Raw genomic sequence first — 27,478 nt, 5'->3', positions numbered from 1 at the left:
CGGCGGGGAGGCGGCGGCCTCCGGGGCGGTGCGGGCCGGCCCCCGGGCGAGCGGCCCCGCGACCCCCGGCAGCCGCGGCGCGGCCCCGCTGTCGCCCCCTCCCCTACCTGATATGGCGGCGGCGGCTCCTGATCCGGCTCAGCCCCGTCTCCGTAGCTAGCTCTGTCCGACTGGGACTCGTGGAGCAGCGAGATGTCATCCGAGGTGGGGGACTTGAGGCAGTTCCCCATCTTCCCGGGGGGAGCGCGGCCCCCCCTCCGCCTCCTCCCGCTCCGGATCCGCGCCCTCAGCCTCCCCGCCGCAGCGCGCAGCCCGCAGCCGCCCCGCCGGGGAGGCTCATGCCAGCCCCGGCCCTAAGCGGCTTAGCAGCTGCAGCCCGGCCGCCTCCCGCTCCGCTCCGCAGCCGCCCCGACCCCCGAGCCGGGGGGGCGGCAGGACGGGCCTCCCACCCCCCGTGGGGCAGCGGGCTCCGGTGGGTCCTCCCGCCCCGCGGCTGCCCGGCGCGGTTCTGCTTCCCGGTCACCAGCTCCCTGCGCACTGGGCTTTGTCGCACGGGCCGCCCTGGCTCCTCCTCTCACCCCTCCCCGCCGGGCGCGGGGAGCAGCCGCGGGGCCTCGCTGGGCTCCGCGCCCCCCAGCCCCGCCGCGGGGACAGCCCTGCCCGCCCTCGACGGAACGAGGCGGGACGGGACGGGCTGGGGGACCCAGCCGCCTGCTGGGCTCCCCCGGCCCCAAAATGGTGGGAGCCGCTTCGCTCCGCCCCCGAGCGCGGTGTTTGTTTGTGTTCCGGGCATGGCGGAGCCGGCGGCCGCTCGGGCCCGGCGGGGCGGGACGGGGCGGGATGGCAGCGGGGACCCTGCAGCTCCCGGCCCAGCCCGGCTGAGGGGCTTGTGCGGACCAGGGACCTTCCCAAGGGTTCCCCCGCGGGCGGGTCCCCAGGCAGGGAAGGGGTTCCCCGTGCTGGTCTCTGGCGTGACCCGAGGGCACGGTCAGGGTAGGCACAGGGCAGTGAATCCCGGAGTGGAGCAAAACCAGCAGCAGGCACTTGGCTTTTGCATTTCTAAAGGTTTTTTATGCAATGAGCAGGTACTATATTTAGCTCCTTTTTTTTCCCCTTCATAAAAATATATCCTTACTTGGATGTAAGTATAGGTAAGTACTGATAAATGCAAATTTGAGGACAGTGAATGCTCCTGTGTCCCTGTGTTAGTATGCTAGCACTGACCCGCACAGAGTGGAATATACGATGGTCCTTTGGTTCCCCAAAATGCACCCTTGGCCTTCAGATTCACACCATGGAAAATACTTTGAAATCCAATTTTTAAAGTGAAGTGGTTTTTAAGATGAAGCAAATGTAGAGAGCAGCTGCAAAGTCCAGTCTGTAAAGCAGTACAGCGTGGCTGCTGCTTATCACTGAGTTCTCTGCTGATACAGCTCGCGCCTGCTTTGCACCTCTTGGGTCACGGTATCTCCAGACCTGTTGTTCACAGTGACATATTTGGCCCCACAACTTTTGCTGGTGGACCTCAATCTGGGATCAGAGTTTTTGCTGATTATCCTTATGAGCTCATTCTTGTATATTTGATTTTATTACTGTTTAGGGTGGTTTGTTTTGCTGCTTATCAATGCATGAGTTAAACAACCCTGGTGTAAAGCCTATGATTGCTGCCATTTATGGTGTTCTAACACAGTTTCAGGGTTTTCTATTCACCAACAAGGAAACTGAAACTGAAAATGGGGCAGGATTGTGACTGTTGCTCAAGATAGAGAGGCTTTGCAGTGGTGCATTGTAAATAATGACTGTTGTACATGGCTTGCTCATTTGGGTGTTTATCCTATGAGTCTGTTGGCTTGGTTTAATAGAATTAGGCAAGCAATTGTTGGAGGGGATCCAGTGAACCACTGCCTCACCCAGCCGTGATTTCAAGGTTAAGGCAATGTCAGAGCTGTGAGAAGCTGGTGATGAAACTCCAGCATTGTCACTGGTATTTTCAGTTGTGCAGTGGCACCATTGGGAAGGAGATTATGGGCAGCTAAAAGACTGAGTTATCTGCTCTCTCATGTTTTGTTTCCTCTGTGAGGCTCAGGCCCGTGTCGTTGATGTAGTTCAGTGAAAACCACAGGTTACACCGTGCTGTGTGTGAGGCTGTGATCACAGTTTGATCCTCCACAGTGAGGAGGTCCTATGGAAACCTGTGGTGCCTCCCTGCTGGCTGACGTGCCAAAATAGCCTTTCTTTGGAAACCAGAGTGCAAACTGGTCTCATCCTGACAGGCAGTCAGGACATAGGTGGGATTTCCTCTGCATCTCATGGTAGAGATGTTGCATTTATTTACCTTGAGGCCGATCTCCAGAAGGAATAGCTGCTAATCCCAGTTACAACTTTCCCCTTAGTAGGTAGAGGATGCTCCAAATCTGGGCATGTTTTAAAAAAAAATGCAGACTTGTCAAGTGCCAGAAGAGACCATGGTGGACTCACAGAGACCAAAGAGGAAGCAGAGGTTCGTGTTTGGCCTTGCAACAAGACAGACTGCACCTGGGAGTGCTCTGAAGGGGAAGAGCTGCTACCAGTCATGCCTGGATTCTTTGAAGTAGGGGTGGTTGAAGGCACTCACTGCTTTTCCTGGCCATTCACTCCTGTTTTGTCAGATAGGTCATTAGTAGTGGCTTTGCACCACTGGCTCAAAAGTTGTACAAAGGTCCAGGAGATAAAAACTGGAAAAATTTTAGTGTTCATAAATGTCTTTTAATATCCCTGCATTTGCTGAGGTGTAGCTGTGAGCCTGCTCCTTTTGCTACCACACTTTTTGCAGGTTGGGGACGAGGAAGCAGAGAGATGGGTCCTCAGAGGATGGGATTTATGAGTATGGTTTCTTTGTTTTAGCAGAACCATAGGGCAGTTTAACTGCTTACTTCAGTTCTCTCTGGTTTTTACTTCCTCTACTTAGTTTGGGGAACAAGTAATAGTCAGAATGGATTTTCTAAAGCCTTCAAATGCTCCTGTAGAGGAAGAAAGATTCATTGTGGTTTAGGGCTGCACAAATACTACAGATGGAAAAGATCGTGCAAATACAAAAATTTGTGTCAGACTAATATCAATACAGAACTGGCAACACAAGTCAATGAACCTTTTTCTCCCCTCTAGACATTTAAACAGTTGGCTGTCATCTGTTGTCAGGGTGGAAATGTTTATGTTATGAAGTTTGCCAGTGTACAGAATTCTTGTTCTGGTACACCTTGGTACAGCAATGTCACACATGGGTCTGTCCTCACCACCTTCTGGCAGCTGGCATCTTCTCTCTTTCAAAACAGAATGGAAATTCAAGAAAAAAAAGTTTTAAAGTGTGCAGAGAAAGTTTATGTTTTATTTTACAGGCTTTTGATATGAGAGGAAGCAAGTGACATATTGATGTATTCTTAAGGCTCATATGAGGTAGCTAGAGATGATGAACTGTTTTATTGAAAAATCCATTTCCTTTTGAGTTGAAAATCTAAAATTCACTGAGGACATAAAAAGTCCTTCTTGTTAGGAGTTTCCTCTACAAAATTAACGTCATAAATTGCCTAATTTTTAGATGAAAGACCCTTTGATAACACCATTTTACATGGTCCATGTTCATGTTATTGTTGGATGACATTTTGGATATGTTTAATATGTCATGCTTAACAAAAGTTTTTGAAAGACCTTTTCTGTCCTCAGCATGGAAAAGTTTTTTCACTTCCTTTTCTTCCATCAAGCTTATTTTCCCAGCACTTATCATCTCTCATTAGGTCTTATCTTTCTTCTGGATAGGATTGTTTTCCCAATTCATACCCAGAAGCCCAGTTGACTTCTGAGTGCAATCTTTCCATGCCATGGTACCCAGAGGTACAGAGATAACTCTGTTTGCTTGGGTAATGTTGGTGAATAGAACACAATGCAATTTTAAAACCTTTTTCTGGAAGGAAAAAAAAAAAAAAAAGACTTTGTATACCTCTGGAGAATGGAAGTAAATTACATTCTTCCATTATGTATGTGAATCTGATTACGAGGATGGTGGAATTAATTTATCTGGTTATAAAGGACATGGCATCTTCTAAAATGCACATGATTATTTTTAGTTTTGTTGATTTTAGCTGAACTGTAGATGTTTCTCAGTGTATGTTACAACTGCATATTGCTTTCTGAGACAGAGTGAATGCAGCACTAGAAAGCAATTATGGAACTAATATATTTCCCTGAAATGGACTTTGTGATGCAGGATTTTACTCATGTTTCTAAAAATTACTTAAACTTCTGCCTAAATTATCCTGGTATCACAAAAATGCCGCTTATATCAATTTCTCCAAAAGATACCATCTTGGTAAGGAGAAGTATTCCATGACTGGCAAGAATAACTTGCCTTCCATAATAATGGTTTTCCCCAGGTCCAAAATGTTTTTTCAGTGGGGAGTGTAATGCCTGCCTATTCTGTGTAGTGGGACACCTACACTGTGAGCTGCAAAGAACAGAAAAAACGTGTATTTTGGGACTAAAACACCCAAGCAACAAAGCAGACAGTCATCATACAAAAGTAACCTGTTCAAAACAACCCTCTGTTACCCAGCTTCCTGGGGAATTTTGTGTAGGAATCAATTTTTCTTTTTCTCCTTGTAGCACATGTTGCCATAGTCTCAACTTCAAGAATGATCAGAGACCTATAAAGCATGATCTAAGGGGGAAGATTGAAAGAATTGGGGTTGTTTAGTCTGAAGAAAAGGAGGGTGTTGGGAAAAATGGTAATGATCTTTCAAATATATAAAATTTTTCTCTGCAGACAGAGAAGGAATCAGTTTTTCTTTATGTTCAGTGGGTCTAGGGCAAAAGGTGATGGACTTGGAGATTTATAGTAGATATTAGGAAATTCTTTCAAATTGAAAATGTAGTTTGGCGGTGAAAATGATTATCTGGGAATCTCATTTGCTGAAGGCTTTGAAAGGCAGATTAGGTCACATGTCTCAGGAATGGTTTTAGTTGCAGTAGATTATATGGAGATAACCCCAAAAGGTTCCTGGCTGGTTTATGATGTTTTGCTTCTCTCAGGTGATTTAGAACAGATGCTTTACCGCTGTGTTATTTTGATTCTCACTCTTCCTTATATCCTCAGAAAATGCCAGGAAGAAAAGATGTCAGTAGGTAAAAAATTGGGTAAGTAGGATGAGTGGGGACGTTCCCAATAGCAGAGTACTAAGAAATCCCAATTCCTGCAGGAGAGCTGCTGTGCTTCAGCACAGTGTGACATGCTGACATGTCACATCCACCATGTGTGACATTCAGCTTGTCCTCCTGACAGGCTTTGGGACACAAGTGTTGGGCTGGCTTGGCTTTCAACAAGTGCTGAAAGTGACTGGTTAGTCAATACCCAGAAATCAATGTTTTACATTTTAATTTTAAATTTTAATTGGAGCTTCACTTTTTGCTGTGTTCAAGTATTTCCTGAATTTGCAAGGAGTCAACTCTATCCACAGAAGCCAGATTTTAGACTTCTTGTTCCTCCAGTTCTCTGCAGCAGTAAGGTAGTATCCAAAGTGTTTGTAATTCTTTGAAACAGAGTTTAGGTATTAATTTTTTTAGTTAAATATGCATTCTGCTGCAAAATTTAAAACACCTCTCGTTCACCTTCTCCATACTCCTCCTGTTTTTTTTCTTTTCCACCATTTTCCCAGTAGCCTAAAATCTCTGTTTTCTTCCTGTAGGTAACTGTAGGTCTTCTTCAATAAAATAGTGATAAAATGAAACTTGAATAGATTCATGAGAACCTGTGGAGTATGACCTGTCAACTCTGGTTGGCAACTCTGCCCAAGTCCAAGATCACCTATGTCTTTGTCATTCCTTGACAGAAAACTGTTGAAACTCTTTCTGGATGCTGAGTGATGGCTATAGGTACTGTGTTATAATCCCTTGTTGCTCCACAAAATTTCCTGTAATATTGCTGAAAGTCAAACTCTTTATTATGTATTCTGTTTGCATTGTTAAAGAAATTTTAGATATCTGAAAAGTCTTACAGTGCTTTGTTTCAGTTTTTCCTAATGAATCGTGATTTTTAATTCTCTGAGATGTTTCACTGTCCTGCAGCCTCATTCTTTGGTCCACTTTTCCAGTGAGCATGGCACCCCAAGCTGCACAGTGATCCAATTAAAACCTCAGTGTTTAATAAAGGAATATTACCTAGTGTGTACAAAAATGCCATTGATCAAATGTAGTGTCCTTCCTTTTTCCCAGTACTTTATTGCCTGCAGTTTGTAGCTCCTGTCACTCCCTATCCTTCTCCATGTAATTCCTGCCTACTCACATTTTCTTATTTTCTGCTTCTCCAGATGATTATTCTGAAGGGTACTGTTTTGCACTTCCTGTTGAAGCTCTGGTCTGTGACAGCTTAGCTGGCTGGATTGCAGCAGACAAGTTACTGGAGACTGAACAGAAGGAATGTGAGAAGGAACCACTGAAGATTTTGTACTAGAAGGATCAGGTGGTTGTGAATGACTGCCCTTGGGAAATTCACTTTATCCTCTGGCCAGAAATGTTGCTTCTTAACATTTAGTTTTGCTTTTTGATTAGTCTGTATTTGTACAGCCTCCTCTTGGAGGGACAGGCTGGAAATTTGTACCAGTATTTGCTTTTGCGTGCTCAAACGCTACTGTGCTTCCTGAAAAAAAATTCTAGAAAACAACTATATCATGCAGAAAACAGAAGTTATCATAAATTAAACCTCTGACAGTATGAAAAGGAATACAGGAAGGTAAATGTACAATTTCTTAGTCTGTTCTGATTTTGGGTGTGTGGAGATTCCTATAAGACATGAAAATCTTGCTCGTTTACTTACATGACAAAAGAGGAGAAAGGCCTTTTTTTTTTTTTTAGCAGAACATACTGTTTAAACAAACACCACAGTGAAACAAGACAGCTAAAGGTACTGTAAGTCTATTCTTTTTTTATTTTTTGTAATGTTTAGAAATTTTTGTGTCTAAGAATAAGTTATTTTTCTTTTCATTTATTGTGAAATGCATGCCAAGTTATCTTTTGTGACAGCAAACTGTTCCCTCTTTCAGTTAAGTTTACAAAAATTGCACACTCTGTGGAGCTACTTTAACTTTTATTTGGAGGCATTATCATCTTAGCAGTGGACTTGTAGGCTGCTTCAGAAATTCTGAAGGCTTATTGACTTAGAAAATGTGTCAAAAGCCACAGGCACACCGTTTGGTGTTTTGGTCTGTGTGCTGTCCCACAAACAGCCCTTTAGACATGGGGACTGCACAGAATCTGCAAGACACAGGGTGGTTGCAGAGGAGCATTTTGCCTCTGGCTTACAAGCTGTACACAGCACCATGCAAGGGTTAAGGACAAGATAAAATCACTTGCTGCTGTTTTGGTTTCCTGAGGAGTTGTTGTTTTTACATGAGAAAATGAGGAATGCAGTGAGGACCATTCCTGTGCCAAAATTTCAAAGTATGTTCCTATCAACTGTGGTGCCATTCATGGGTTTTACATCAGAATCTTAAATTTGTATATAAAGATCTCTGTTGTAGAAGCCCCATCTTGTGGACAACCAATCAATGACTACTTCAGCACAACTGAAATTTGAAATACTTAGAAAATATCTGGTACATTTTGGTAATTTTTGCAGACTGGAGAGTCTTCATATTTCTGGAAAATATGGAAACTTCATTCGTGTGTAGAAATCAACATGTGCTTTCCAAAGACTATTTCCACAGGAAGAAATTGAGAATTGCAGAGAGGTATTAACACTGGGGTGGAACCAAGGATGGTGCCCTCAGAACCCTGTTTTAAGTCCAAATCAGCTAAAACACAAGCCTGCATCCTGCCTTGAATTCCCAAAATAGTGTCCTGTAGAACTTGGATAGTACAAATGAGTCTTTAAGTGGCAAAATTATATAAGGGCAGAAGGACAGCCTTTGAAAAAATTGTTAAGAGAGAAAGAATAGCAAAGTATGCATGAAAAACTGAATCTGGAAACTTTGGAAATATCCTTAAGGAGATTGTTTCAACACTGGATGAGGTCAGCAACTTCAGACTCAGTGAGTCAACACACTTAGTAGGAAGTAAAAAGAGTGTGAAAACAAGCCTGTGATAAAAGCTAATTTCAGATTTCAGTGTGACCTTGGTAGGATATATTAGATATATTCTATTAAATAGAATAATACATACATATAATTCTAATGTCTTTTTGTTGCTCTGAAGAAATTGGGTTGCTCTAGGATAGTTTTCTGTTTCTTCCATATGAAGAAAGTAGGAACCTTCATGATAGTTTTCCATGTAGTAATTAAGGCTGGAATGAAGGAGCCAGAAATTGTGGCGACATCTAGGGAAAGGTTGGCAGAAGTGCCTCCAGCTGAAACTGTGGCCACTTCAGGTGGTGTAGCCAGGGAAAGTTTGGTTGGAGTGGTTTATTTGGAAGGGATGCCAAGAGTAAAGAAGATTCTGGCATGGGAACAGGGTGCCACTGCAGCCCCTTGGATGGGAGCAGGACAGGGGTTGCTATTCCTGCATGTGGGTGTCTGACTGAGCAAGGGGATTAACAGAGGCAGAAGTTCAGAATTTGGTCATTGCAAAGCCAGGAAATAATTTCTTAGTCCTTATCAATAGTAGTCTGGATGAATCTTCACTTTCAAGACATACCAGTTGCAATACATTTTACTATTTAAAATTATCCTTAGAAATGAGTGAACATCTGCCATTTCACAGTTAAGTTTAAAATAACTTTGTTTCATGTTGAAATAATTAGATTTGAATCATTCTGTAGTCTGGGAATTTTATAAATGGCTCATTTGTAACATATATAGATCTGAAAAAATCACCTTCCTTAATAAGCTAACAGGTACAACTATAAATGCACATTATCAGTATATTACTAAAAAAATCACAGAAATATCTGACTCCTTTTGCTTCTCATATTCTACCCACATTTTTGATGAAGGGTATCTTTGATGTATTATCTGAGCCAGTGCAAAACCTTTGAGAAAAATGTATATTCCAAATTTTTACCTCAGTCTTCTCCTTAAGGAAGAGAATATTAAAAATTTAGCAATATACAGAACTACAGTTTTTACCTGAGAGCAAATTCTGCTGGAACCAGCAGCATGTGCAATCAAAATCTTTCTCAGTGTGAAGTGAAGCCATGAAAGGATCTTTGCAGCTCCTTTCTGTGGAAGTTTTTCCTTCCTCAGGAGACAGAGAACAGCAGATGCTGGTTGACCCCTCAAGGGAAGAGCAGATGAAGTGGGAACAGCTACTTAGAATTCCCTGCACTTCAATAATAAAGCAGGAACAGTTCAGCAAGAGGGGTGTACTCAGCAAGAGGAGTACAGACAGATATTAGTATGGTGAGAAATCTAGAGGAGCTGCAGCCTAGGGAAAGAAAATGAAGATGTAAAGCTTATCCTGAAAGGGTGTTGGAAAGCAAGGATTTATTCCAGCAGGGTTGAGAGAGGGAATAAGGGCTGCTCAATCCCTGCTCCACCAGGTGAGTGCATTGTAGTACAGGGGAAGGACAGGTCTTGGTGTAAAGGACAGACTATTGCCTTATTCTGAGCAGAAGGCTCTAGAAAAAGTAATTATTGGTAAAAGCAAAGTCTCTGAAGGAGTAGAAGAAAAAGGTGTCATTCAGTGTTGCTTCTTGGATTGGATTGTATTATAAATTACAGGTGTTTGTTTATACCCCTATGAGAAGGAAGGGAACTGATTACTGATCAAGAAGAGCAATTTGTTGTACCTTCCCTGCTTAGGTACAATAAAATGTTCAGTTGCTGAGGGTTCCTTGCTAAAAGTTGCAGAGTAGTGTTTATCTCTCATAGATTTTTTTCAAGAAAATACAGGAGAACTGGAAACTCAAAATTTGAGTGTAAACCTGCAGTAATCCACCGTCAGAAGAATTGTGTAGGTGTATAAAATTGATTTCAAAGGGAATGAAGAGGTGTGACTTGTGAATTGCTACTTTTTAAAGATAAAAAATTAGTTCACATGTAGGTCATGTTAAAAAAAGAAAGTAATTTTTCGTCCTTATCTCTTTATTATGCACATTTTTATAGATGTTTTCTTTGGTTGCCTGTAGCCTTTCTGCTATTTTAAATATTCTCAAAATTTTATTGAGATAAAAATGTTAAGAGATGTAATAATACTGATATATCAAGTGATTTAACATTAAAAAAGACAGATTTTCAGGGGCCATTTGAAAACAAGGCTTGATGTGTTATGCCAATACAAAACTAAATCTCTGCAGTTGCACCTTGAGCACGTGTGTCTGTAATGTATAAAATTGTTCCTTTAAAGCTGTCTCTGTCTTGTGTCCCTTCCTCTTCCAGTCCCTTTGTCCAGAGCTGTGCTGGTGGCACATTGCTGTGACCCCATTGTCAGCACCACAGGCTGCCCTTCCCCAGGGATGGATCCTGATCCCTGTGCTGTGTCAGCCAGGAGAGGAGAAGGACAGAGCCCTGCTGTCACCAAGGACACCCCAAATCTCTCCTGAGCCTCATCCAAAAAGGTTCTGGAATTTACAGTTCCTTATAGCAGGACACTTCTTCTGGTATTGTCGTGAGCATTTTTAAATGTTATCAGGCAGTAATTGCTATCACAACTTTTAATTCTGTGTTTCTGTTTCAAATTTTCCTCAGTTCAATCAGAACCAAAAGTTAATGCCCGTTGGCTAATTTCCAGTGCATGCCTCCACAGAACAACTGCTGCCTTTAACTGGTGGAGAGATCAAGGCTTGAACTGACAAAAGACATCTGTATTTTGGAAAACAAATTAATGTTTATGTTTTAATTTATAAGTTCCTGGCTCTTTTATGGTTCCTGTTTTTCAAGTAATGTCTCTTTGGATCCCTAGCTGATGGAGAGTCAAAATGGTAAAGGCCCATGAGAGAATTATCACAATAGAACATCTGGTCTGCATTGGAAAAAGCTGAGAAAGATATTCAACATCTCTGAGACTAAGGCAGCCATGAGGCAGTTTGAAAGTCAGTCCATGAAAAACTGTGCAGGTTGTGGCCACCTGGGCCAATCTAGTGTTGTTTTGGGAAGAGCTACTCTGCTCATGAGCATCTGAATTTTAATCTCCCTTCAGCATGGATATGTGAGAGCTGGGAGTGGTATGAAAGGTGTTTGCTTTCCATAATGTTAATCTGGGTCCCAGCATTGTCCTAATTATATTGTGGGTTTTTGCCAGTCTCCCAGATTTCTTTTGAGCATGTAGACTGGAGTCAAAAGGCTTTCCCAGGGCTTTTGGCATAGCTTTACAGGAAAGTGGATGGAAAGGACTTTGTATATTTTTGCAAGAATATTTTGCATCCTGCTTTAAACTATTCCAGAAGGTAAAAGGACATTAGCTAGGCTGTGTGTTGGCTCGTGTACTGCTATGTCACTAATGAGAAGGAATTTTATTCCTGTTTTCTGCAGCCACAGACTGTAAGAAATGCAAAGAAATCATGGACCAACCAGGGCAGTAAAGGTACCCCTGGATTCAGAGGGAACAAACTCCTTCCACCACATGGAACTTTGGTCCTTTAAGTCATTATAGCTCATGCAGAACAGAAACAATTTGACATGTATAACAAGAAACATTGCAAATTGTTTGCCAAACAAAGACTTATACTGCAGATGGAAGAACTGATGAAAATTGTTTATAGATGGGGAACTAAATGTAGATTTTTCAAGAACAAGGTTGCTGTTTTCCTTGCCAAGACAAACAAATCTGATAGACCATCTCATTGCTTTAGGCTGCCTGAGGACCCACTGGAAAGTCTATGGACCTTTTTCCACAGAAAATTTGTGTGTTGTCAATACATAAGTGTATTGTCCACAGTTACACTGTGGCAGCTGCAGAGGAAGTGGAAGGTTCTCAGGAATACATTAGGGAGAACTGGATTTTTGGCTTCTGAAACAGTGTGGAGTGCTTTTGGAAACTGTGGAAGTTTATAAGCTGGATGTTACTGCTACAAAAGGTTATCTGTGAGTTAAATAGAATACTAATTAATCTGCTATCTTTAGATCTTAACACTAACAACACAATGAAATTGAGAATTCCCGTCTTCTAGAGTTGCAGTTTCCAAGATGCCTTCATTCCTGTGAACATACCCTGGTCTGCATTTAGAGATTTTCAGAGTTACCTTTAGAAATCTGTGCACAGATGTTTTTACAAAGCACTCTGTAATCGTCCCAAACAATGGTTTTAATGGGCCAGTTATTTAGGAAATCATGTAATGAGAACATAAATACAATCCCTGATACTGACATAAAACATGTATTAGCAAAATAATATAGTTTGTATTTCCTTGATATAGAGCAGACCCTGGAAATACATAACTCATCATGTCCTTAAAATTCTGTTACATCTGTAAACATCTATATTGGCAGAGAGGCCCAGCAGCATCCTGGGCTGCTTTAGGAAGAGCATTGCTAGGAAGTCACAGGAGGTGATCATTCCCCTGTGCCCAGCACTGGGGAGGCTTCAGTGGGAGAGCTGTGCCCAGTTCTGGGCTCCCCACAGCAGGAAGGACTTGGACATGCTGGAAGGAGGGCAGGAAAGGGCCATGAGGATGGACAAGAGGAGCATCTGTCCTGTGGTCCCAGGGAGGTTTGAATTTGACATCATTGAAGAAATTCCAAACTCAGCTGAGCAAGGTCCCGAGCACCCTGCCCTGGGTGATCCAGCTTGGAGCTGTGCTTGGGCTGAGTGATGCCTGGAGATGCTTCCAGAATATTTGGGAATATTTGAGGCAGTTTGCTTGTGCCTTGTCAGTGTTTTAGCTGCAACTCAGCTGTGGAGGAATCCTAAGGAGAGCAAAGGCTGTGACCCCAGAAATTCATCCAGATGGCTGAGGCCCAGAAAAGGCATAATGGGAGCTGCTAAGTACTCGGAATGTCTCATCAGAGTGATATTTCACTTGAAAATACAAAATAGAAATTACTTGGGTCTTAATGACACTGAATACCCATAATGTTCTCTCACTTCAGCTGGACTGCAGATGCTAACAACCTCTCCCTATCTGAACATGTTTATTTTAGTTTAATCTTGCTCTGTAAAATCTTAACATCTATTCTACTCTAGAAATTGATGCTTGGTGCTTTTCAGTGCAGAATTTATTTGCTTGTTTGTTCCACACTTTCTTTCCTTTCTAGTTCTGATATAAACAAATTACAATCTATTTTGATATATTACTTCAGTAATATATCAAACTGAATATATTCATGGTATGTACATACCATGTACATACCATGTCTCAAGGAGTTGAAAATATCCTAATTTGAGCAAGGTAAAATCAAAATATATAATTACATTGCATATTCTATGGCACTTAGTTTGTAACTATTCTTACAGTATCTTCAGAATAAGAAGGAAGATGAAATTCAAAAAGGGCTTTCATAGTTTAAAAATATTTATGTTGAAACAAGATTTATGCTGAAAGGCAAAGATAATTTTATTTTAATCATCTGAATAGTGGTAGGAAGATTCACCTGTGGTTTTTCTTTATGAAAATGCCAAGCAGCTAACTTGCAGTACTGAGAATTCCCAGCTTCTCCTTCTTTTGAAAATTCTTTGTCTTTTATATTGCCTCCTAAGGAAAAAGGAAAGCACACTGGAAAACAAGAAATTGACCAACATTGCACAAGTAATTAGGAAATAAATAGGTTATAAAGCATTTTATTTCATTTTGGTTTTGCACTTCAGCAAGTGAAACAATAAGAAAATAACCTGTTTCTTTATTATCAATAGATGGAGTCACATTGGGTCTGGCAGACCAAGGCATAAATGTATAAATAACACCTGTGATAATTATCACATCAAATTTTGCTAGGGATAAGCCCTTAGTGAAACCACAAAATTAAGACTTTAGAAGGAAATAACACATGAAGGTCAAATGTACTTAGTCATTGGTTGCTGTCTCTGCAGCACTTTCCCCTGACTTAATGCTTTTACAGCACATTTCTGATTCAGTCTCCTCTGTCCTGTGTGGGATGGGGCTTTTGGGGGGAGATATTACTTTAAATTGACACCTCTAGCAGCAGTTCCTACTTGTACTGGTTTCCTTTTATAAATGTGTAACCTATTATATCTATCCAAGCTGGCTGAGCTCCAAGTCACCCATTTCTCAGTAATACAGGAAATTAAATCTAATGTCTAATAAGCGTAGAGGCTTATGCAACCTTCATTCCCTGTAAAAAGTATTAAATAACATAATAATATTACCTTGTCTTTTGATTGCTAGGGAGCTGTGCCCTTAGTTTTTGTACAGACCAAGCTGGCTCTGCATTTCAGCTTGGAGAGTCTGGGTTTATCCATCCTTTTTTGCAGACTTACTGAATTTCACCTGGAAAATTCTCCTTATTAAAGGACCCCCTGAAATGTTTGTGTGTAGGGTTTGGTCCCTTTCTCCACTTGTCCCTTTGTTCCCACAGAGGGCTGTGTCCCCCATGATCTCATCCTGGGGGTGCTGCTGCTTCCTCATTCATTCTCTCTCTCCCAGGACTTTCCAGCCTGAACAGATTTCTGCTTGTTCCATCCCATTTTCTGATAATACCCACCACAGCTCTGTGTCAGTTGCTGCAGCCCTTAAAAATGCAGAAATCTGACTTTAGGCCATACAGGTTAGCAACATAATTTCAGGGCTTTGTCTCCTGCGTGTACCAGTTCAGTAAGTGGATTTATACTGAATAATTTTAAACTGTTACAGCCCTCTGAAACCATTTCTCTCTTGCTGCTGTAATACATAAAGTGGCATAAGGTCACTGATGCTGTGGAAATTGGTTTTGGAGTTGATATGCTAATTCAGCAAGAAATCAGTTCTAGCAGAAATGCAAAGAAAATTATTTTAATCTAGTGCCATGTTACTTTGTTGGCTTTTAGGAAAGAGATAACTAAAATATTCAAGGGAGATCCAAGTCTGTGGGAAAAGTACCATTTTGGAGATTTAAGGTTATTTTTGCCTCAGTTCCTCAGCTTCTTTTCTGAAAGCAAATAAGCTGAATGTGATGGACACAAATATGACATTTTCATGTGCTCAAAAAACAATAAGAAATAAGATCTTTTTTAAAACTGAGTTCTGTATAAGAATAAACTTGGTTCAGTCTTTTCTGTGTCACTCACCCCATGTTTACAGTAACTGCTTCTGCAATTTTGTGGATGAAAACTTCCATGCAGAACCATCCAGAGCCATTAATGAGAATGCATTATGCAACTAATTGCAATGAGGAACAAAATTACATTAATGGTGCCTAAGGAGAAAGAGAATCTCTGCATTCACTGTGAGTAAGGGATAGCCAATGCCTGATTTTTTTCCAAAACAAATATTTAAGTTGAATTGAAAACAAAGGTTGATGCCTGAGAATAATCACCAAGAGTTTGAAAGCTCTATATTTTTTTCAAAACACTGCACTTATACAAAGGAATTTCCAAGCACAAAAAAATAAAATAACTTTAATGCTTACTGTATGAATATGCCAAAGGAAAAAAAAATACCAGCATAAACTCCTTCATCTTTTTGAGATGAAGAACAGAGAAAATAAAAATGCATTTCTAAAAACCATTTTTTAAATATCTGAATTGTGGAAGTAGTGCTGTCATTGTCATATTTTAGACGATAATTTTATAATGAAAAAAAAGATGACATTTTACTCTCTGTTCTTTCATAAAACAGGTACAATGCTGCTGTTTGCAGAGGAAGGACACCAGCTGCAGCAAGAGTAGTGTCTGTTCTAGAGTGAGGGGTGAGCTCCATTGGACATGAGTTGGCTTCCCTGGCTGCTGTGCTCAGTATTTCATTTTAGCAAGTCTGAGATTGCTCCAAGTCTTCATCTCCTCCTGCACTTTATTCTATTGCAAGCACCAGGTTGTATGCTATTGAAGAGAGAGAAGTAGAAAGTACAATTCAATGTTTTATTTCATGCTGCCCAAGTTTACTCAGACAGACACACCCAGAGAGAATGTGTGCTGCACTCAGCTTGGAGATCTGTGTTAGAAATCCTGGCTCCCCTGTGCTTTCCTGCTTTGCCATAGCTGATAAGAGAGTTTATAACAGGAACCCCGTTACCTCAGCTGCAAATGGTTGTGAGAATCTAATGGCCAAGAGAGTGGAATTTAAATTTATTTTTGTTTGGCTTGTGTTTCAGCAAGCATTTAAAAGACCCTCCAGTTTATCTTTGTCAGAGATTGTTTTTCTTTTGGCTTAGCTTGGACACCAATCTCATTGTTGAGTTTACATTTATGGAGTGGGACCCAAGGTTTTCTCCAAGCATTCAGTATTATGATTTTGACTTTGCAAGTCTTGTTGCTTGGGATAGGTGTAAAAGTCATGTCTGCATGTACAGCAAGAACAGAACTGGGCCGTGGATGCTGCTACTGAGTCAATTGAGAAGGAACAAAAGTAATTCTGAAGGCTGCCTCTCCTCTTAGCAGGCAGGCAGAAGAGTTGGTAAGAGCTGCAAAGACAGCTGAGCACCTTAATGATGATATTTATTTTATATTTTATTTCGTAGGTGGATTTTGAGGAATAGTTTTTAAAATGCAGTTATTTTACTCTCCTTTAGCAAAGCGTGTGTGACCACAGCTGTTTTTTCCAAAATGCCTGGTTTGCCTGCTTTTGTTGCCACCAGTCGAGTTCTCCCTCCACATAGCGATGTCCACAAGGTGGTGCCACAGCTAAGAAGTTTGCAACAAATAAGGCAAAAGTAATTTGATAATTCTGTCTGCTTTTTGTAACTGACTAAAGTATCTGCATCATGAAAGAATTAATAATCATTTCATAAGCCAAATATCACAGGTTTGCAGCTCTTTTTTTAAACCCCTTGTGTGAGCTCAGGTGGGTCTGTCTGCTGAGTGAGAGCAGCATCCACACGCCTGTGACTGTCCCAAATCCTGCACAGAAATGAAGAGGCAGCTCAGGGTTTAGCTGACAGGCTGATGAAGAGCTGTGTATTTCCTAGCAGGGTTACCTGTGCCAACACTGGCGTGTGTCTCATGTTTTTATCTGGTCACTTCAGCAGGAATCAGCCTGAATAAGCAGAATAGTTCATCCACAACTTCAGCCAAGACAGCTTCTACCTACCCTGGGCAGGCTATGGCACATCAGACCCGAATTTCCTGAGTTTTCTCTAGAGCCAGGGATGTCCAGGCTCCCTGTCCTATGCTAATCTACAGCTGATTATTAATTCCAAAGGGTACGAAGTGCTTACAGAGGGACCTGCACAGATGCTCAAGTTTCTGAGCATCTTTCTAGAAAAGATCAGACTAGGGAAGGTACAAGGCAGTAACAGGGAATGTAGAATGTCATGTGTCCAGTACAGAAAAGACAATAAAGCTTCCAGGGAAAAGTTGTTTGTAGGGATCTGGATGACTGCACTGATTTTTATGTCCCAGAAGAGCAGCAGGATTTGGCCGTGCCCTCAGAAGGTGTGTGTCAGTTCTTCAGCTACCCTTGGCCACATGGTGCTTCTTGCACCCCTGCCCTGCTCCCCTCAGTGGCCTCTGCAATCCAGGTATTTGTGCTAGCACAAGAAATACTCCCTGTCAGCTTCTGCAGTGGACAAGTGAAGCTTGAATCTCTTATTCATTACATATTTTTGTACCAAAATCAGCAAGAAAAAGGGATACCTTAAAATACCATTCAGACAAGCATTGACCTGCCTCCAGCTGGAATCTCTCTTTGCTAGGCCTGTATCAGAATGAGAAAAATAACAGGGTGTGCATAATGTTTCCTCTATATTGCTACATTATTATTTTAAAACATATTAAAATTCTTCTGGCTAGTTAAGAGACTCAGTGGAAATTATGTATACCCAGGAAAGATGGTTTGTCCCCCAGTTACAAAGCAGAATGAGAGTTAGAAGCTTATTGAGTACAATTATAAAAGTTGTCAAATAACACACTGGCCACCTATTTTGTTTTTAAGGATCATATCTATAAATTATATTTTAAAGTGGTTTACAGTATTTTGAAACTTTGTATTGGTTCCAATATCTGTTTGAAAAAGTCAGTATCTAACCTGAGAACTAACTAAAAATATAAAGTCATGAACAGGTCAAGTAGACTTAATTTCTGAGTCAGTCTTTTGAGTTAGCTTGAACTAACTGAATCATGACACTGACATTGTCAGAGTATTCCTGTAAGATTGTTCTGAATGTATGGCTGCAATGTGTCTTGCAATTAAATTGACATTTTTCTGGTTTAGTTTGGACTTTGCTTTTTCTTTGACTTTGCACAATTCTTTCAAAAATGTTTACTTTTCAGATATTTTGCACAGAGGAAAAATGATGCTCTATTCTGAAGGGAATGAATGACAGCATCTAAGATCATACATCTAAGTCTCCACAGTGTGGAAACCCCAGGTATGCATTATTTTAGCAATTTAACAACTGAGTTGAAATCCTGAACACTCTCCCTTGCAATATTTGCAACAATTTTCTGCTTTTATTGGAAATCCCGTAAGTATTTTCAAAAGATCAAAACTGTTTTTCCCCTAAGCCTGATTTTCTGGTTTCCTATTGAAGCAATCATGACCAAAACCTGCTTCAGGTTCATGTCTGAACCTTCCTGTGAGGATGTGCCTTGCAGTGTTGTGAGTTTCCTGGCTCAGAAATCCTGCTGCACATGCAGGGCTCAGCAGAAGCCATCGAGGATGGCAGTGGTATCCTGCAGGATACCCATTTAAGCAGTCATGACCAAAACCTGCTTCATTTTTATGTCTGAACCTTCCTGGGAGGAGGTGCCTTGCAGTGTTGTGAGTTAGGAGCTGGTGTGAGGCTGGCTCAGAAATCCTGCTGCAGATGCAGGGCTCAGCGGAAGCAATCGAGGATGGCAGTGGTATCCTGCAGGATGTGTGTGACTGCTCAGTGGGGGCTTGATTTACACAGGGCCACATTATAGATTATACATTCTGGTAATTGTGGTATTGTTATTGCTGGGCTGGAGCTCAGCACAGGAAGTACATATAAGCACATTTGAAGTGATAACATCCACTCCCGTTTAAAAAGCAATATTTTATTCTTGTATATAATGCAGCGTTTGCAAGAGAAAATAGATAATTTACTAATGAGTACTTAGCATGACTTGTAGGGAGAAAGCTGACTCATTATGGGAAGGCCACAACCAGCATTTACAAATAAATCCACTTAAACTTCTAATCTCTTTATTTTATTTTATTTTGTTCAGTGTGAACTGCAATCCAAGATCAGGAAGGAGACAATGCATTGCCATCTGAAACACAACGAAGATCAAAATAAGTTTTCAGTGTGCCACCAAAACCACAGTGCTAGGTTTCTGTTAAGGAGAATGAGTAATACCATTCTAGCTGTAAAGGTTGCTGTGAGTGGGTAATAATTCCATCTAACTGATAGGCAGATTATGTATTCTGCAAGAAAATAAATATTCCCAGGCAAAATCTTGCCCTATTTCTTCAGCTCAATAAGAAAGCCCACCATTCCCACTTAGCTGAAGCTGCTCTTACAATGTTGATTAATTGCATCCTTGTCTAACTTTAGGATTCAGGAACAGGTCTGTTCTCCATCCTACATGCCCAAACCAGCCTTGTTCAGGAACACATTGCCTCCACCCTTGGTGTGGAATGAGGAATCTGTTCCTGCTGCTGCTCCCAGGATGTGGGATATGGGTTGACCCTCAGCTCTGCAGCTGCAGACAGTGTGTGTCAAGGCCCCTCTCAGAGCCTCTCTCCCCATTTCTCTTGAAAAGTGTAGGCTTCAGACTTTCTGTGCACCCAGGGAAAATACTGACCCAGCCAGGCTCACCCACGTTCCCTCCTGGAGGGGAATATGGATTTGTTCAGAAGAGGAATGCAATCACCATTTCAAATTTTGTGTGCTAGCTTATTCTCCACAGACAGCACAGACTGACAGAACACAGGTAACATATTGTTCATGCTGTGCCTATTTCTTACTTTGTTTTGGCAGGGAAAATAGATTAAAATTAGTATTAAGTTTCTTTCTTGTTCTTCCAATAATAGAAAATTACCAGGGGAGAGAAAGACGGAGATTTTCTCTAGAAAGGCCTTCCAGCTCAATGGATTTTTTTTTTAATATTATGAAACATTCTTGCCTGCTTTAATAGATGAGAAAAGTAACAGTAGAACTGTAAAAGAAATTAATACATCAAAAATATTGACCCATGGACCATAACTAAATCGATATTCATATTTGCAATAGTGTTGCAGATCGATAATACAATGCTGTACTGATGCTATATTGTATACATTGATTTGTTGCAGTGACAGTTATGGGTGAGGTTTGAAACAGGCACTGCAACATATAATAAAGGCCTGACCTACTAACAGATCTAATAATAAAACAGATCTAGTAAAAACATCTAATAAGAGGTGACAAGCACATACATAAACAAATCCAAAACCTAATGATTTGTTTCACAGTTTCATGAAAAAACTTTTTATTGTATTCTGTCTTTATTACTTAACATTGAGAATATCTTTTCCTTTATAAATTTTAAATGCTACTGGTCTGAAATTTTTGTGCAGACAGTCAAACTAACTTTGAACAGAAGTAGTTTTTCCAGATGTCATACCTACAAAATTTTGAATTTTTTATAATTATAATTATAATTATAAATAATCCTGCTGATTATAATCCTGCTGATGCCTCCTGATATTAATATGCCTTTGCATTGGGGTAGCCTCATTACAGTCTTTTTTGGAAGTATCACCTGCTTAAGATTTGATTTACAAAGTAATGCTAAGATATATTTAATTTTAATTAAGTTCTTCACTATTTTCCTGAATAGGAATCTCTGTTCCTAGTTTGAATTTGTTTAACTGTTTAACAAAGGAGCAGCTTCAGTCATATGAGAGTACTTAGGCAAGTTTTCACAGCTGATTGCTGGGATGAGACCTGTAAAAACAAAGATAAGGTGAAGATCCTTTTTAGAACATACTAGGATATGAGTCTCTATTTTTATTTGTAGTTCTTAAGTCTATTAAATAGACAATAATAACTTAAATATATTTATATTTTTGTGTGTCATTGGAGTCAAACAGCACATCTCCATGGCTGCAGCGTGTGTGACTCTTCCTGTAGTACATTCAGGTTTTGGCTTTCATTAGGCAGTAAGACATGTTGCCTGCAAAAATACCACACAACTTGAAAAGGAGACTCTAATTTCATATGGGAAATTTATTTCATCCCTCTTTACATGACATCAAAATCACTGTGCCTTTAATCGTGACTATGGAAATGAAAATACCAGGCCACAGGATTTGCAATTAATTTGAGACATCCAGAGGAAATTCTGTAAGTTGCTTTAGTCTCTTTATTTTGCCTTTTCTGAAACGTGTCTGATTTTTGTTGGAGTTTATAAGAGCAATTGTTAGTGGAAATGTCTGTGTTTCTATTGAAGTGCTCTAACAAGCTTTCTGGTCTCACTTGAGCACTGTAACAGAACACCCAAAACAACTGAGATGTCTTTAGGTCTTAGATATTTGGTTTAAATATTATACTAAATACTTGAAAAGGTAAGAGTTCCTTAAGCATCAGAAGACACAGAGTTTGAAGATCAGCCTGAGCCACGCCTCCTGCATTATCTTCTCCAATAAATCTGTCAGGACACTGACCAGCTGGGCTGCCAGATGTACTCCTCCACATTTTGGGTAAGTAATCACTTGGGCCAGGGATCCACTGGACAGGCTATGCCTGAAGCCATTTGCAGTTATTTTAGGTGACATGCTAAAGTGGTCAGCATAAGCTCAAAAGACTTTATCCAGCACTTTGACAGCATGCCAGAGGAAATTCCTTGGGATTCAGAGTCTAAGATTTCATTTCAATTAATTGTCAGAATGATGAATATTATTTATTCCACTCTAAGGCTCATTTTAATCTAAAACATGGTCAGATAGTGTCAATGCAGGCAAAATGGTATTTCTTCCTACATAAAAGCCCATCTAGATGTAATCCAGTTTGCTCTCCTGTCTCCAGATTTGGTCTGCAAGGATCACAGGAATGGAGACTGCAGCTGGCCTAGGATTCCCTGGCACTTGAACCTCATATAATTAGGCAAGTCTATTTTTCCACCAAATAAAATTATTAAAAGCAACAACATTATGAATTGAAACTCCTCAAAATTGTTAAATTCTGTCCAGTTTGAAAGAGGAGCTTTATCAGGCATTGGAGCCCAGTGGGCAGAGTGCTGGACAGGGATTGAGAAATCTGAATTCTCTTCCAAACTCTCCTGACTTTTAAATGACCTTGAGCTGTCACTTCTCTGTGCTGCAGTTTCACAGTCTGTATGAACAGGATAATAATCCTCCACAAAGGTTTGAGAGTTGCTGAAGGAAGGACCTGTATGAACACAACATTTCTTGCACCAGCCTGAGCTAGGTACAGCTGTGGTTAGAGGTGGCCAGGATTTGGTCAATTCCTCATCTGTTCCAGAAAATCTGGGAAATTTTCATTGTTACATTCCTTACTTTCAGTTGTCTGTTCATGTTAAAGGTCTTTCTTATCTTCAGACCATTACAAAATATCTCCAGAAAATTTCATTTTATTTAGTTATGCGTTAATACTCACAGTTCATACTCCTGTTACTGGGAACTGCAAAGTGCCTCTCAGAATCATACAAATAATTTCTTAACATGGATAATCTATCTTTGACCTAAAAAAGAAAATACTTTTGCAATATTACGATTAGTGTATGTGGGGGAAAAAAATATCTGTTGGTTTATGTTGTAAGATATTTCAATTTGCCTTTTGGTTTGAAAAATTCCCCTTCAAAGGACAAATTTTTTTTTTTCAAATTATATCTTGATTTTACACATTTTGTGTTAATAGACTACAAGCTCTGTGCACAAAAAAGAACAGTCTACTTTCAAAACTGCTGAATGGTTTGACCTCAAGGGAATAGAAACTGTTGACTCATTGTTTTTACTGCATATAATATTAGTCCTTTGTCACATCCAGGGAATGACATCATCTTCCTCATTGTTAGCAGCAGGTTTGAATAACAGAAAAAGTGCAGCATTAGTTGTCTGCTGTGTTTTTTCTTAATAAATGAATGGATATCTGGTACCAAGAATGAGATTAGGGGTTTTGAGTAACATTTAGAAGGAGTTTGTGCCCAGACCCTGCAAAGAGCTTTGCTCCTGGCCACCATCTGCAGGAGCACGGAGCCTGCAGGGGGAACATCACTGATGGTTCTGGCTGCTCCAAAGTGATAAGAGGAGGCAGGAAAGAAGAGACTAAGGACAGAATGAAACAGATCTGTTCTTCAAGGTCAGCTTAGTAAAAGCAATCCCTGCACTTCTGTGAATCATACTTCTCTGGAATCTAAATTTATGAAAAGTAATTATCTGAAAAGAAGTCATCTCTAGGACATGCAAACAAAAAAGGGAACTGGTTATCTTCAAAATGCAGCATTATAAGTATTCCATCCATTCCAAATTTTTATTCATGTCTATTAGTCTTCTACTCCCTATAACTGAAGCATCTATGTCCTAGTCTCAAGGAGTAATTCCTTATCAGAGGTATTTGGTTATATCTGCTTCGTGGAAGAGGGATACATCATTATAGAGAGTGACCAGGCTGGTGGAATTCGTCTTTGACGTGATAGATCACCTTCTTCTATGGCAAAGAAAGTTTTAAGTGTTGCTTCCTGAACAATAAATATTGCCAGTGAAAGAGAGATTCCTTGAGAGTCTGACAAAGTGCCAAATCCTAATCTGCATTACCCACTGCCTCGAAGCTTTCCCAGGAAAATGTGATTATTTAACTATAAAATTATACCTTTGTGGTTCCAAAAATATTTATGCTGAAGATAAGTTCCTGTGTTGAGAGAATGAATCAAACTGTACTTTGAGAAGCTGAAATCCATACAGCTGTGAGAGAGGCACCCAGGCAGGAGGCTGGGAAAACTGGAAGCAATGGGTTAAGGAATCCAGGATGGCTAAAACACAGAGGTCCACATACCAAGGGTGGACTCAGGCAGGGGCTACACACATGGAAATACTTCTAGAATTCCAGAGCTAAGAATGAGAACACAAGCCATGCTGGAAAAGATCAGATCAGAGCTTGCTGACTTTGAAGCAGAAGAGATCTCAAGTGTCAACCTCTGCTCTCATGCAGGTACAGAGACCTGCCTTGCATGCAGGTGGCTCAGATTGGAGCAGGTGCACCCATCCCAATTCCTGTCCCACACTTATATCCCAATTGTCAGACTTATCTGTTATGAGAAGTAAGAAATGCTACACTTTTTTTTCTTTATGTTTCCTATGGTTTTGCTATTTTCTGTTCCAGTCCAGAGTTCAGCAATTCTGAAAGGTCTCAAGTAGCATGAATCTTGGTGAGGCCAAATCACTTGATTTTCCCTCACCCTGTTTAGAAGAGGCTTTACTTGGACCAAAGCAATAATGCCAGCCATTTCCCTTCATCCTTTAGAATTACTGGCCACCTCTAAAGAACTTGGCCTCTCTTTTGTGTCACTTTTTGACAACTCATTTGAGTTAAACAGGTTGCTGTGGCCAAATTCAATGCTTGGGAAATGGACCATACAATTAATTTGCAATAGTAAGTTGTCTCAGCATCATTTCTCTTCCTCTCGAGGGGAATGCTGGCTCAAGCAAAAGAAAAGATTAACGTAATAAAAATATTCTAAAGACATCCTGTTAATTGTCCCAAGCTCAGATGGTATTGTCTATTCTTCTGTTGTGCACAGCCAGCAAACAGTGTAAAATCCAGAATTCCTTCCCACTATGAAAGCAGAGCTTCAGTGCTACAGGATAATCCCTGCCTTTCTGGAAAGCAGATGAAAATGTGGTGTGGCAGAGCTTTGCTTTGGGTTTCAGAGGTGAGCTCAAATTTGCCCCATTTATGAATATAATAAGACTTGTTAATTTAGACACATCAGCAACTTTAATTGAGAGAATAAAGTTTGTGAAAAAAAGGAAAATTGCAAGCGAAGTAACACAAATTTGGGGGGGGGGGAATTTTTTCTCTAAATATGCAAATGAGGCCTCCCATGTTTGCTTGGAGACAGAAAACACTTGAGGTTTTAAATTCAGCCAAACCAGAAACTTTCATTTACAAATACATTTGCAGTGTTGACCTTGAATATCACATTAAGTGGCAACAAATCTCATAGAAAAATAAGTTAATATATCAAATGCAACTCAGAAATATTCAGAAGTGACTGAGTGAAGCCAAGCTTCCAGAAGAGTTGGATTAAACAAGAGGCTGTAATTCTCCACTTGCTCTAAAATTTCCATAACAAGGGCAAAGTCTGATTTTTGCTTATATGAAAATAATCATAAAATATGTAAGAAAACACAGACTGTTGTTTGCTTCAGTTCCTGTAAATTAATCAGGCTGGATGATGAATCTTCCTGTAAGTGGGAGCACTGCTGAATACTATGCATGAAACCCTGTTCCTCCCCTCATAAACAGCTCGAGCTTTGCCTATGTATCAGTGCAGAAAAATAAGTATTGACTTATTCACAAATTACTTTTTAGGCACTGGATTCCCAGAAATATATTTGTATAACAGCATTTAGAAGCAAATGAATGTGTTAATAACCAGGTTTTCTTTCATTTTATGGCCTTAAAGACACTTTGATCTTATAAAATCATGTTTGTCATTTCTGCTCTGGTGCTCACTTCCTACCTCTTCTAAAATGAATTTTTGATGTCAATTCAATATGCCCCTTTTTATTTTATTTCAGACTGCCAATTAAGATGTTTCTTAATATTTTATCAAACAAACAGGTTCCCTACAAGATGCTGACTTGTTCTCGGGGTGTTTTTTATGTCTTTCCCAAATGAAGTATTTTGGATGTGGTACAGTTTGTTCACATGTCAAACATGGATATTTTAATTCTGTCATTCCCCAGAACAGTAAAGAGAGAAAATAAATCAGATGTTTTATCTGATTGTACTTTGATCAGGTTTTTCTCTGTTCTCAGAAAGAACAGCGTGGAGCTTCAATTGCTCCACAAAAAGCATTTTTAGCTCTGAAAATATTTTAAAGACATCTCAGGAAAGCCAGACCCAACACTTGGAGTTCTATTCATCTTAAAAAGACTCTCACTGTTTTACTATGGTCATAAATGACCATTTAGGATCTCCTGGTATTTAATCTCCACTACATTAACTGGGAAAAACTTGTAAGTAGGAGGCAAAATTGGACAAAATTTCACTTGTCATAATGCTCCCTATCACTGTCCATCACTGACATAAGTGGGTGATGAAAAATATATGTAATTGTGCTTCTGGGTACATCCTGCTACATGGCATTCTAGGAAATCCTGACACTGTGTGTGACACAGGTGGGAGAGATGTGTGAGCTTTCCCATTAGGGAATTTTGCTGGGTTTGAAGTGTAAATTGAAACTAAAAATGTTAGTGGTTAAGTTCATGGTGGCCATGGAAGGCTAGAGGCTGTGGGAGGGTTGTGGTTTTTAACAGAAAAGGCAGAAAAGGTTATTGGCAAACAAGAAAGTAATGCTGCCTTCCTTGTGTGATTCTCTTGCTATAGGCAGAGGATGTTGCAGATTGTTCTGAACATTGAGAAATTCAAGAAAACAATACAACTGTGAAAGCCTAAAAGTTAGATTTCAACTGTTTTCCAACTCCTTTGTTACCTTCTCAAATTATACTGCAAAGATCCAGAGCCTAGACCTGTGGGAAATCTCTAAGGAGAAGTCTGAGGAAGGCATTCTTCAAAATAATTTACCATTTAGTTTCCTCAGCATGGTGGAAACTAGATAGAGCTGTTCTGTCTCCCCTCATTCTTTCCATTTATAGAAAGTACCCAAAAACATATAAACCTTTTTGAAATGTTTGGGAACTTCTCTGTGCTCCAAGGGAGCTGGTGTTCTCAATATTTATGATATGTACCCAAAATGATTTCTCTCTTTTAGTGTCTCCAGTGCAAAATCATTACATTGCCAGGAATAAATTAAGCCTAACTTGTGGGGGGAAAAAAATTGGATTCCATCATGTGTTTCATATTGTACCATTATGAAAATGGTATATTAAATTCAAATACTTCAATTGTACCATTAGATGTTGTCATTATGTGGCTGGCTAATTGATAGGTTATTCAAATGAACATTATAATTTTAGACTTCTTAGAAGCATCCATGTGAAGAATTTCCAAACTTCAGAGAAGTAAACTGGATGCTAGGAAGGAAAAACATGTACTGAGAATATTTCCTAATGCATGTCACTGAAAAATCATTACATAACTGCCGTGTGCATTCCGGGACTTGGTGCAGTCTATTTTTAATACCCGGTATGAAAGAACTTCCTGCTACTTTTGCTCTTTGAAAGCTGCTTTGTGGATCATTAGATCATGTTGTCAGGCCAAGTTTGCTGCAATCCTTAAACCTCAATTTTTTCCTAGGTTTTTTGGGTTTTTTGTCTTGGTTTGTTTTTTTTTTCTAAAGGGGAAAGTGTATCAGAAGGAAGAATGTGCTAAGCATAAGATACCTTCGAGAGTAAGGTACA

At 40.2% G+C, this 27,478-nt stretch overlaps 1 protein-coding gene and 1 long non-coding RNA gene across 2 annotated transcripts in view; one reads left to right on the top strand and one right to left on the bottom strand.

The window, feature by feature from the left end:
* The window catches only part of RNF11 (ring finger protein 11), a 30,444-nt gene extending 29,695 nt beyond the window's left edge, over nt 1–749 (bottom strand). Inside the window, exon 1 of the mRNA XM_054637964.2 lies at nt 108–749. Coding sequence (XP_054493939.1) covers nt 108–230 — 123 coding nt within the window. The 5' untranslated portion in view covers nt 231–749. The remainder of the gene's footprint in view (nt 1–107) is intronic.
* Nucleotides 745–27,027, top strand: LOC143694663 (uncharacterized). Its single transcript, XR_013183314.1, has 7 exons — nt 745–5,166; nt 5,715–5,901; nt 6,336–6,928; nt 7,643–10,516; nt 15,668–18,353; nt 19,177–24,822; nt 26,505–27,027. It is a non-coding gene; the product is annotated as an uncharacterized LOC143694663 (long non-coding RNA).
* The last annotated feature ends 451 nt before the right edge of the window (nt 27,028–27,478 follow it).

This window comes from Agelaius phoeniceus, chromosome 8 (genome assembly GCF_051311805.1).
Source record: "Agelaius phoeniceus isolate bAgePho1 chromosome 8, bAgePho1.hap1, whole genome shotgun sequence".
Taxonomy (NCBI): Eukaryota; Metazoa; Chordata; class Aves; order Passeriformes; family Icteridae; genus Agelaius; species Agelaius phoeniceus.
The sequence above is the reverse complement of the archived record's forward strand: the minus strand, read 5'-3'. Positions and strand labels throughout refer to the sequence as shown.